Source organism: Sinocyclocheilus grahami, unplaced genomic scaffold (assembly GCF_001515645.1).
Source record: "Sinocyclocheilus grahami isolate Dianchi unplaced genomic scaffold, SAMN03320097.WGS_v1.1 scaffold3.1, whole genome shotgun sequence".
Taxonomy (NCBI): domain Eukaryota; kingdom Metazoa; phylum Chordata; class Actinopteri; order Cypriniformes; family Cyprinidae; genus Sinocyclocheilus; species Sinocyclocheilus grahami.
In genome coordinates, this window is record NW_015505182.1 from 6,103,202 (window position 1) to 6,115,209 (window position 12,008).

The 12,008-nt window shown below is 42.1% G+C and overlaps 1 protein-coding gene across 1 annotated transcript in view; it reads left to right on the top strand.

Annotated features, from left to right (window-relative positions):
* The window catches only part of LOC107581667 (contactin-associated protein-like 5), an 85,510-nt gene that overhangs the window by 2,187 nt on the left and 71,315 nt on the right, over nucleotides 1-12,008 (top strand). The window contains exons 4-6 of the mRNA XM_016267288.1: nucleotides 6-177; nucleotides 546-2,934; nucleotides 11,713-11,732. Of these exons, the coding sequence (XP_016122774.1) occupies nucleotides 6-177; nucleotides 546-2,934; nucleotides 11,713-11,732 (2,581 nt within the window). The remainder of the gene's footprint in view (nucleotides 1-5; nucleotides 178-545; nucleotides 2,935-11,712; nucleotides 11,733-12,008) is intronic.

The following is a 12,008-nucleotide window of genomic DNA, read 5'->3' on the forward strand; positions in this document are numbered from 1 at the left end:
TCCAGGCCCTTATTCCTGTGGAGCTCCGTAGGCAGACACAGCTTGCCCACCCTCAGACCTTGCAGGATGCCTTGGAGATGGCGTTGGAGAGGGAGATTGTGTGGGGAACTTGCGTGCAGGATGAGAGACAACGAGATACTGTGCCGGTCAGGTCTGCTGACCTGGGGGAGGGGCTAAGTGAAAGACCAGCCTGGGTTTCGGAGATTACTGAATTGATTCGTGCTGTAGCACTGCAACCTGACCAACGACCTCGTGCTCGACCAAGGGTTTGTTGGGGTTGTGGGCAGGTTGGACATTTAGTTCGACAGTGTCCTAAGCTAGCCGGAAACCAGGGAAACGGGATGGGGTCCGCATGATCGGGGATGTGCGGACCCCCAACACTCATCCCCACCAGGGTTCATCATCTGCAGAAGTTCCAAGAAATGGATTACGGGAAGACAATCATGGACTGTTGGGGGAGGGAGATTGTGGGACAAATTAGTCTGTGGTTGTGGTGGGGCGAACATGTGTTAGTGATTTTTGTCATGTACCTATTTTGGTGGAAGGGGTGCCGTGTTTAGCATTGGTGGATACGGGATCGACTGTGACAGTGTTGAGACCAGATGTAGTTCCGGCAAATGCCAAGCTGGAACCCACCACTGTCCGACTACGCACAGTGATGGGTGAACTAGCACCCATGAAGGGTAAAGGAGAGGTGGGGCTGACGGTAGGGGGAAAGACATTACGCCATTCGGTGTGGGTGGCTACAGTACAAGACCCCTGTATTCTTGGTCTGGACTTCCTTAAAAGTGCAGGTTGCCAGTTAGACTTAAGGGATGGCCTGCTTCGGTTTGAAGGGGGTCCTGAGGTTGTCATGTCCACTGAAAATAATGTTGATATGTATTTTACCGGTCTGTTAGAGGCAGCAAATGTTCCTGGGGACTCTAGGTTGGAGTGCCACACATTGCATTTGCAATCCAGCCCGAGTGCTGATACCAGACCACCTCAGGTAGATGATTCTTCCACTCCCTTACCCCACACCCCAGCTGACCTCTACCCGGGGGTGGCCACACAATCCTCCTCAGAGCCAGTTTCAAGTCTCCCTAGCAGGGATGGGCAGGTCTGTCTGTTTCCACCTCTGGGAGAGGGGGGAGGGGTGGTTGCTTTGAGGGAGATGTGGCTTAAGAATCGGGAGGGCTTGGATTCGAGTCAGCAGGAGCAGTTGTGGGATTTGCTGGTAGATTTCCAACATTGTTTTGCATTTGGGGAGGGGGATGTGGGGCGAACACATCTGGTACAGCACGAAATTGAGACAGGCGATGCCATGCCCATCAGGTTGCGGGCCCGGAGGCTTCCTTTTGCCCATCAGGATACTGCAGATAAGGCCTTGTTGGATATGCAGCGAGCGGGTATTATTGAGCCGTCTGAGAGTGCGTGGGCCGCACCGGTGGTCATGGTGCCTAAGAATGGGGGTCAGTGGAGATTTTGTGTTGACTATAGGCGCCTTAATGAGGTCACTAGGAAGGACTCGTATCCCATCCCTTGTGTGGATGAATCATTGGACCTTGTAGCTGGGTCATCGTGGTTCACTTGCCTGGACATGCGTACTGGTTATTGGCAGGTACCACTTGCTCCGGAAGCCAGACCAAAAACTGTTTTTTGTACAAGTAGGGGGTTATGGCAGTTCAGGGTGCTCTGCTTTGGCCTCTGCAATGCGCCGGCTACTTTTGCCAGGTTAATGGACAGGGTGTTATCAGGTATTCCACGGTCAGAGTGTCTGGTGTACCTGGATGACATCCTGGTCCATGGTAGTTCTTTTCAGGCCTCTCTAGAGGCTCTCAGGCGAGTGCTGAGTTGTATTAGCGAGTCTGGCTTGAAGCTACACCCAGAGAAATGTCACTTCTTTAGGAGGGAGGTGACGTTCTTGGGGCACAAGCTGGGGGGGCAGGGGATTGGCACAGTGGAAGAGAAGGTGCAGGCAGTGAGCGGGTGGCCCACTCCTACAACGTCGCAGCAGCTCAAAAGTTTTTTGGGGTTAGCCTCATATTACAGGAGGTTTGTGCAGGGTTTTTCTACCATTGCAGACCCACTTTTCGGCCTGCAGAAGAAGGATAAGTCCTTCACGTGGACTGAGGAGTGTCAAAACTCTTTTGATGCCCTGAAACAGGCCCTGGTCACAGCCCCTATATTGGCTCCTCCTGATTCAGCTCTTTCCTTCATTCTGGACACAGATGCCAGCAATGTGGGTATGGGGGCAGTTCTCTCTCAGGTGGGGTCTGGGGGGGAACAGGTCGTGGCCTACTACTGCAAAACATTCAACAAATCTGAACGCAGATACTGTGTCACCAGAAGGGAACTTGCTGCTGTGCTTTTTGCAGTTCAGCACTTTAAGTATTACCTATGCGGGTTACCTTTCACTGTACGTACTGACCATTCCGCCCTCCAGTGGCTAATGTCATTTAAAGAGCCGGAGGGCCAGTTGGCACGCTGGATTGAGGAACTTCAGACGTACGACATGAGGGTAGTATACCGGGCAGGGTCAGGACATGCAAATGCAGATGCTCTGTCTCGTAGGCCTTGCTCAGCCGTCGGGTGTCGGTACTGTGACAAGAGGGAGGCCAGGGACAGAGAGCTGGGGAACCCAGATGCCAGTAGTACCTCTTTGGGTTGTACGCATGGTGATACGCCAGTGTGTTTGGCAGTTGAGACAGTGAGTGTAGAGGACTGGAGGCGGCTGCAAGAGGAAGACCCAGATGTGCAGCCAGTATGCGAGATCAGAACACCAGGAGAAATGGTTTTTCGGAGGCCACCAGATGCACCTGCTGTGCCCCCGGGCCCTGAGACATTCAACAGCCGGGCCCGGCAGAAGCGAAATTTTGACCTAAAAACAAAAGGGCGGCATTTCACAGCGGGAGAGTTGGTGTGGGTTTACAGCCCACAGAGGAAGAAGGGCAGGTGCCCTAAGCTCGACTCCCAGTGGGTCGGGCCATGTAGTGTACTAGAAAGAATTGGCGAAGTTGTTTACCGGGTTCAGTTGCCTCCAAGGGGTAGGAAGGTGGCCGCGCACCGGGATAGATTGGCACCTTACAAAGGAGGGGCCACTGCAGCCATGACGCCGGCCTCCGCTACGCATATACCTGTTCCAGAGAGCGAGGCAGGACTGCAGCCGAGCACTGCCAGTCCTCTGGCAGTCCCCCATGCAGCCACACTGGTTCTTGAGCTGCAACCGTTGCATTTAGATAGTCCAGTGACAGTAACACAGGTGGGGCAGCCGCGGCCTCAAGAGAGTCAGAAGGTTACGGGACTTTGTTCGTTCCCTCAGGGTCGAGGAACTCTGTGAGGGGGGGCAGTGTAGCAAGTCTGAAAAAGTGTGTTATGCTGTCAGGTGTGATTTAAGTCAAATATGTTCTGTTCCTGTGTTTTGTGTTCTTTTTGCATGGGGTCTTTAAGGGGTGGGTGTTCTTCTGAAGAACGAGTCTGCGCACTCGTGTGTGGGTGGAGTCAGGAGAAAAAGGTTCTGGAAATTTGTGAGTTCAGGGGGAGAGTTGAGCTCAAGCGTTGGGTTTGCCTCGGGCGCTCTCGTGATTAAAAAGCAAGCTACAAAAGAAACCGTCAAGTTGTCGTTTCCCTTACGGGATCGCTACAATATTATTCTGTCCAACCCCTGTATTTCAAATTTATTTGTGTTGCGCTTTCACAATAAATTTGGTTCCAAAGCAGTTTTTAATAGAATATTGCCTTGGAATGTTGCAAAACTGCTACAGTAAGTGATCCAACTAAAGGCACCACAAATAAAAACCACAGTACATTTAAAGTCGAGTGTATAAGTGTGATTGGTGTGGTGTTTATTGTGCAGTAAGAGTAGTGTGTGAGAATAATGAGGTTGCGAGTGTTTTGTTGGAGGAATGTGGAAGACTGCTGTCTGCGAGCAATCGGTACCGCCCATGTCAGGCAGAGGTGCTGCAGCTTCTGTTAGACAAGTGGCATTTAACTCGCTCCCCACTGAGAACAAAAGCCCTCTGCGATTTTCAATCTGTCTCTCACAGACTTCAGCTCCCATGAACAGGTGTGTGAGTGATTGAACTCGTGGACCCTTGCCAGGAGAAAATAACTTTCCTTTAAATAAGTTACGCTTTGGAAAAAGTGCTCTGAAATAGACCGTAACTGTGAGATATGTGAAGAATCAGACAAATCCCTAGAGTAAATGTAGCTGATTATGCTGGGAGAATGCTTTTAACAAAAATTTAGACTCAAAATGGCATGCAGGCAGAAATGGGTTTTAGTCGTTTTTACACCCTTTCAGCTTTCGCTAAATGAATCAGCAATTATTATTATAAGTAGCACTGTCACTCTGTAATGCGACAACGTCGTTCTGGCATCATACCACAGAAAAGCAAATTGCAGTCAGTTGCATGGCAGTGCAGTTTCTCAGGCATTTGCTGGTTTACATGTATTTTAGGCACATGCGTGTTATCATTACACTGGTCGAGCAGCAGAATTGTTTATTTGCCTGCACAGAATGTGCTTCCATTTTGTATGCACAATTTCTTTAAGAAACAAAAAACATGCTTACATAGGCTTTCCAGCTGTTGATGTAGATTAAGGAATTTAGGCAGTCAAGTCTGTGTGCTTCTGAGTCATGTGTTTACTGTCTTTTCTGTTGAGTGTTAGGTGTGTTTTGTGGGTGTTTATTTATGGAGCCGTTTTCAGTTGGTTTTCACCACATTCATAAAATTCTGGAGGGACGTCTTGCTATATTTATAATCAGTTTTGGGCGTCACTCCAAATACTGAAGCTGGATTTTAAATCATGTAGCTTTTCAGCAGTGAAGCTATTTTATTGATTAGTAGCGGGGCAGAGCTGACAAACTCTACAGCATTAAATTTTTCTGACAGTATTCAAGCGATCAAGTGTTTTTCTCTCAGCTGTTTAGAATTGGACCTGACTTTTTTTATTAAACGGATAGTTCACCCAAAAATGAAAATCATGATCAAGGCTCAGAAACGTAGCAAGGAGATCATTAAAATAGTCCATGTGACCATCAGTGGTTCAATCGTAATTTTATGAAGCTACGAGAATACTTTTTGTGCACAAAGAAAACAAAAATAACGACTTTATTCAACAATTTGTCTCCTCCATGTCACCCTATAGCGCCATTTTAGAGTATCACAAAAGTAAGCAACGCATGTACGCAGATAGGTTATTTACGTTCAGATCAAAGCGTAAACAACGAAAACCACGTATCTGTGTATGGTGCTGCTGACACAGAACAGCATACATTGTTTACGTTTAAATGGCACCATAGGGTGATGCGGAGGAGACAAATTGTTAAATAAAGTCGTTATTTTTATTTTTATAAACCAGAAAAAAAATTATTTTCATGGAGTCAGTCAGGAAAATTGGTTTACAATTCAGTGCAAGTTATTTGGACAGTTCACTCATGCACTGAATCGTTTGGAGTGGTTTCTCACTCAGTAAAACTTGGAAGTTATATATATATATATATATATATATATATATATATATATATATATATATGTATATATGCTATAAAGTGATGAACATGCACACAGGCAGCTGTGAATCCTTTGGGACAGGACAGAGGTTATACTCTCCTAATCCTCCATAAGGTATTCAATTAAAAATGGTTTTCACCCTTAATTCCAGGGCCTATATTTTATCCTCCAACAGATCCAGCTCTATGTGCTGGTGTGCCTATCTATGAAAAGCTCCAGAACAGGCATTCAACTCAAGTCAGAGCAGAGCTGTCGAATTAAAAAAGGTGCAATCTCTATGTACTTTACTTTAAGCATGAATGTTAAATGTGAATTAAATGAACCACACAAATCCAAAGCAGATTTGAAATGCCAGAGGCAGACGGCCATAAATAATCACAAAATGCCCTGTGTAAGAATTCATTTGTTTGTGAGTGGCACTGACGTCTGAAATAATCAAAATTCAGCTTGCCAAGAGATCAGTGTGATTGTTTTCTGCTGACCCTAAAGCTGCGGGTTTAGTCAGTGTTGTCTGCAGGACGGCCCAGACGTTGCTCAAATCCACAAGAAATTACTGCAAAACTAAGGATGCATTTCATGTAAGAAAAATGTTATGCAATGACTTCGATTTGACTGTATCCTCATCATTGACCTCATCTTTTCTTTTTTTGTGGGAAATTAAACGTATTAGTATTAAAAGTATTAATATTATTAATCATGCATGATGATTTAGCCTTATCGGGAGGTGTTGCAATTACACTGAGAAACAGCAAGAAACTCCATGAATTGAACATGAAATTTTAAAAGTAGAAAGACTGAAATTGCATTTTCTTATAAAACATACTCCAATAATCTTTGAGATTGCATACCCCTGAACAATATCTGCACTAGTTATCATCACTAGTACAAACTCCTCTCATGTTAGGACAGTATGCATCATTAAAAATGTTTAGAGCTCAGCCTCCAAATATTAAGAGTTGAGCATACATCACACAGTATGTAAGGCAGGCATGCTAAGTAGGGCTCCTTCCCATTTGATTGCTGGTTTACCTCTTGATTTCAGAGGAAGTATAGCTCAGCCCAGAAACTGCAGCTGACAGGCTTGCCTCATTCTGTTAAAATGTCAGGATTACTCAAAGTTATGTCTCTGAATTTTCTGAAACTTTGATGCCCAATAATGCACTAATGGATAAGAGAAAGGGCGGTTGAAAATTAAATTTGTATAATTAGATCATCAGGTAAACATGCGTTTGAAGGTGAAAACAAATTGTGGGTGCATGCAGTATATGGCCTACATTTTGTGAATAGAGTCAGCATAAACAGTACACTAGTTGCTCATAAGTTGGCAGTGTTTACATGTTATTTATTTTAACACCTAAGACAAGTACAAGAATCTTGAGTTTTCTAAATAAACTCCATTACCTTCACTGTCAATAACATCAGAGCTGCATAGTCTGGGTTATCCTAATAGCCACAGAGTGTTTGTGAACTTTCAGAGGATCGGTGAACAAGGTTCTGCATAAAGAGATGTGTTTGGTCTCATATTGTCACAATTCACTCGGGGAGCAAGGAACGAGGAGTTCTTGAATAACATTCTTTAATAATCCACAGGAAACCCGAGAACAAGGACATTCAACAAGCAGACCCAACAAACACGAACTGAAAGGACTAGGGCTTTTAAAGGCAGGATAATTGGGGAGGAATGAGACACACCTGGAATCAAATTAACACAATCAACATGAGGAAGAAACTGGGTCACAGGGGCAAAAACACACACAGAATAGTCCATAATCCTGACACATATACTGTCTCAGGGAATTGCTCATGTTAATTGTTATTCAGTGGGTGGATTCTTGAAGGTTGTTAGATGCTCTTATATGATTTCTTTTTTAAAAAAGGTTACAGCATCGTTTCTGTTTTAGAATGTTCAGTCTGTGTTGATGCATCTCAGGATTCTCTCTCTGTCTCTCTTTTTAACGTGCTTTCTAATTTAGCATATTGCTGGGCCTGTGCAGTTCTTAGTTATATCAGGTAAATGCAATGTTTGATTTTTAAGGAGATTTTGTTTACCTTTGTCAAAAAAAAAAAAAACTTTTAATGTCCTTTTTGATGTTTGGTTCTTGGCAGAAAATATCACTGCCGTAGACCCTTTATCAGGAAACCTACCCTTTGTCATGAAAAAAAAAAACTTTAGGGGCGTAATAAAAATTCAGCAAATAATGTTTTTTTCCTTAATAAAGGCATACAAGGAGATGTAAGCACAATTATTTAATTTAGAATACAAGAAGAATAGTATTTCTGCTTCAAATTGAATTTAATAATTCTTTATTTATACACCTACTTTAAACTTTAGAAACTGTGTAAACTTCTAATTTTAGTCTATTTTTCCTATGTGACAGGCAGCCCAGACAGAAGCTACACTATAAAGAATTATTTTACAAAGTTTTAAATAAAACAAAGATCGATGGAGTATGTTTTACAAGAAAATCCTATTTGAGTTTTTCTACTACGTTTAATTCAATGTGTTGCTTGCCATTTCTTTGTAATTGCTTGTGAAATTTACTAGCGATTTCTAAATTAAAATGGTTTCTTCGCTAAACTTACACTAAATGCCAGATACAGTTACCAAAATACCAATAACAACAAACCCGAATTGAAATGTCGAAGCTTTACTATTGCTGGCTGCTCATTCAGAAAGATGAGGGAAACAAAATAATTACTCTTACTACCATCTATATCATAATGTATAACAATATAAATGCTAAGACGTAAACCTTGTCATAATTCATCAACAGTAGATCATAAGCAATGTATTAGCATAAATATTTATTGATTACGAACTGCTCTGAACCTGCAACCTCATCGAACGAGCAACAAAAGTCACCATACCCGGCCATACCCTGGTTGTTTGTTGCCATTAGCTAAGTTGATTTCTTGGACTTTTTAGGGACCTGCATGGACTTTTTTTTTTTTTATCCGCAAACGTGCTCCTAAAGTTTTAAAGTTCACACACATCTATTTTTGGTCGCAAATGCTAGTGAAACACTTGCACTGTTGAGCCCTGCTGAGATACATGAGGTTCAGATATGAGGATATCATCCAATAGTCTCTTTCTGCTTTCAGTCTATCTTTGTACTAATCTTAGAGAAGCATGATAGATGAGTTATTCTAAGGATCGGGTTGGGTGGGGGAGTTTGGCAAAAGGGCCCTTCCAGTCACACACAAATATGGAGAGGACCCTCCCACTCACACACAAATGGAGATCAAAGAAGGCAGGCAGGGATTTACAGAGATTAAAGCAAAGTGAAGGACAAACAAAATCCTCCCGAGTTTTGATGAGGGGAAATTAAGGCCACAGCTCCGCATCGGATGAATACAAACAAATAGAGCGCCTGCCAAATGACACATTTCAGGGGAAAAAAAATTGCACATGCAAATAATATGTTTTTAGCTTTTAGCAATGATGTTATTAAATTAATAATTAACTATTTTGTTAAAATAAAATAAAAAAAAGTCATTATATCATTAGGGGTCTGTTGTCATAAAAAGTTTGAACTGTCATGTGGTGTGACAAGCTAAATTCCATGTAAAACAGCATTTTTCAAATTTGATAAATCAAATTTCATAATTATGCATTTTTATTTACATTTAATTGAGAGACCACATTAAATATTTGTACTTTATCAAAATCCATTTGTCTCTCTGCAGGACCATTAGATTGAACTAGTGAGACGTTTAAAATCTTGAAATCGTTCATGGACCTTTGCCCAAAACCCTCTAGCCATTTATGGAAAGAGATTTCAGATTCCTTTCCTGTGGTTCGAATCTCAAATTATATCATACATCAGATAACTAAAGCTCAAGGGCCAAACTGAGTTATTTGTCAGGCCATCTTATCAAAGCTCCTATTTACACTGCAAGTACTGCTGTCATTCTGCTGGGAGATGATTTAAACGATGCCTGGCGGAAACACTGAGGAAACCCGTTAATCTGCCATTAATCTCCCACCTTAATCAGCGCTATCGTGGCGGCCCATCAGATGGGTGATCGATCCCGCTAGCTATAAATAGCTTGGAGCAGTGCGGGCTAAACAACTCTCTGATGTGATGTACGTTCATTAGACCTGGATGCTCGGGGTGTTTAGCACATCCTGTCTTTTCAGTGATGATCATAATCATTTCCTCTCTTTTTAATCTTTCACTCTATCCAGCCTTGTTTACAGTTGTTAAAAGCTGTCCTGTGATTCCTCTAGGGGTCGGCAGCCTTTTTTACATAAAGTGCCATGTCAACCTCTGAATTAATTGTATTTTATAATATAGACCGTAATACAATATACAGTGGAACGTATACACTTTTGTACACCTTTAAAATGAATAAAGTTGCATACAATGACATTATTAAAGTTTTTTTAAGTTTTTCACAAAAACCTCTCTAAGCCATTTTTGCTGTTGATTTTGACTGACTGGTTCCAAAGTGATTTTTAATGAATGCATAAAATCAACAATGAATATATTCCACTCTTTTTTGACAACCAAAACTTAAGCCATTTTTTATCATTTGAAACATAACTCCTTGATGGGAAATGTTTTGCTTAACACGTGGGACCATTGTAATAATACTATGCTATAGTATTATCGTTTTTATTTTAATTTGTATTTTTTGTGCAAAAAAAGTCAAAACAACAGCCTGAAGTGCATCATTGTTGCTGCACTGCTGTGGGTGTGAGTAGGACTGTGCAGCTCCTGCACGCCTTAAAATAAAGGTGCTTAAAAGGTTCTTCACTGCGATGCCCTAGAAGAAACATTCAGTCAAAGGTTCTTTAAAGAACCATCTTTCTTACCTTTTTATAATCTGAAGAACCTTGGTTTGCGCTGTCTGTAGGTTGCGCAAGTAAATGGAACAGATTCTGCACTGTTCAGTGGGCCGTGCAAGTAAACAGATCTCCAGTGATTCGTGCTGCGCGATTCAACTGAGTAGTGCAGTTTCAACCCACTTTTTCGAGCATTTGGCTTCCCAAATGGCTTTATAACGCAATAAAACAGTCTGTGTGATTACAAAGGAGGGCTTCTGAAAGATTCATGCAGATATGATTGACTTCACTTTTTCTAAAATAAACAACAAAATAAAATTATATGCATAATATTCTTCTCGCTCCTCTTATTGCCTGCATGGCAGTGATTACACCTCCGTGTTCCAATGGTATCAAGCAAGCTTTCCCAAGTTCCTTTGCCGATCCTTTCTTCATTCTCTTTCTTCACAGCCTTATTACCAGCATTCCCTTAAATTCTTCCTCTCATTTCTCTCTGCCATTCCCTCTCTCTTTTCTATGTCCCTGTGACCACATGATTAAAGCACTCCTGCCCATGTCACAGTGAGGCAGCACAGTAATAATGTTTGACCTTTTGAACAATGACCATGTGAATGCACTCTCAGGCAGGTCAGAATGAAGAGTCCTTCAGAGACACGGACTTGCCTGAAACGTCACTGACTCAGGCCCACCTTTCTTAGGCCAAATATTCCACATAATGTCTGTCATTCAGCTACTTCAAAATGCTGCTGCTCAGGGGTCATTTTGTGTTGGAAAAATATAATTATGTCCCTGTTGCTAGGCAAACACTTTACTGGCTCTGTGGTCTCTGTTATCATTATGTTCAGATGTGTGTGTGTGTGTGTATGGCCAAAAGGGAGTGAGAACGATTTTAAATTGTGGTGATTTTTAAAAAATGCTGAAAGGTCAATGAGATGCTCGTGCTATAGATGAAGAGGATTGAAGAGATGTGCTTTTGTTGTTTTAACCATGGAGGGCCATAAACCATTTTTTATGAAAGATAAAAGTGCACATTTTGATTGGCCGATGAGGTGGAAGGGGTCCAGCTGAGGGTACTTATGAAACCACCATCAATGGTGGACTTACAACATTGTTTTTGAAGAATAATATTTAATTGTTATTTTTAGTAGTTAGTAGAGATGCGCCGATCCGGTATTAATATCGGGTATCGGCTCCGATATACTGCCATTTTTCTTGGATCGGGTATCGGTCAGAGAGGGCCAATCCAAATCCGATACATTTTTTTTTTTTTTTCCGATTGTGTGAATTATTCTGTTACTTCTGAAGCCATACGATAGCTTAATGTGAGCTACATATGAATATTTAAGTCCTTACATTAAAGTTCACACAAACTCTTTTCTCCGCTGTGGCTGTCAGTCATTCATTCAGCCTTTAAACCCTGGTCGCGTTCGGTTACAGCGGTCAGCTCGGTAAAGCTCTCTCCAAGATCATTCTGTGTTCCCATTATACTTGATTTGTAAATACATGTCTATGATTTTGCAAAAAGGACTTTATCTTCTTGCCGGAGTTTAATGTTGTCTTGTTACTTGCTACCGGGTGTCTGTGAGAACAAAACACAGGCGTAGAAAAGACTATAAATAGTTTTTAACGTGCACAGTAACTGAAATGTAAAACTGTTAAAAGAAAGACTCAATAACTGTTGCACAGATATAATACACTACGCATTAATTTATCTTCCCTTTGTG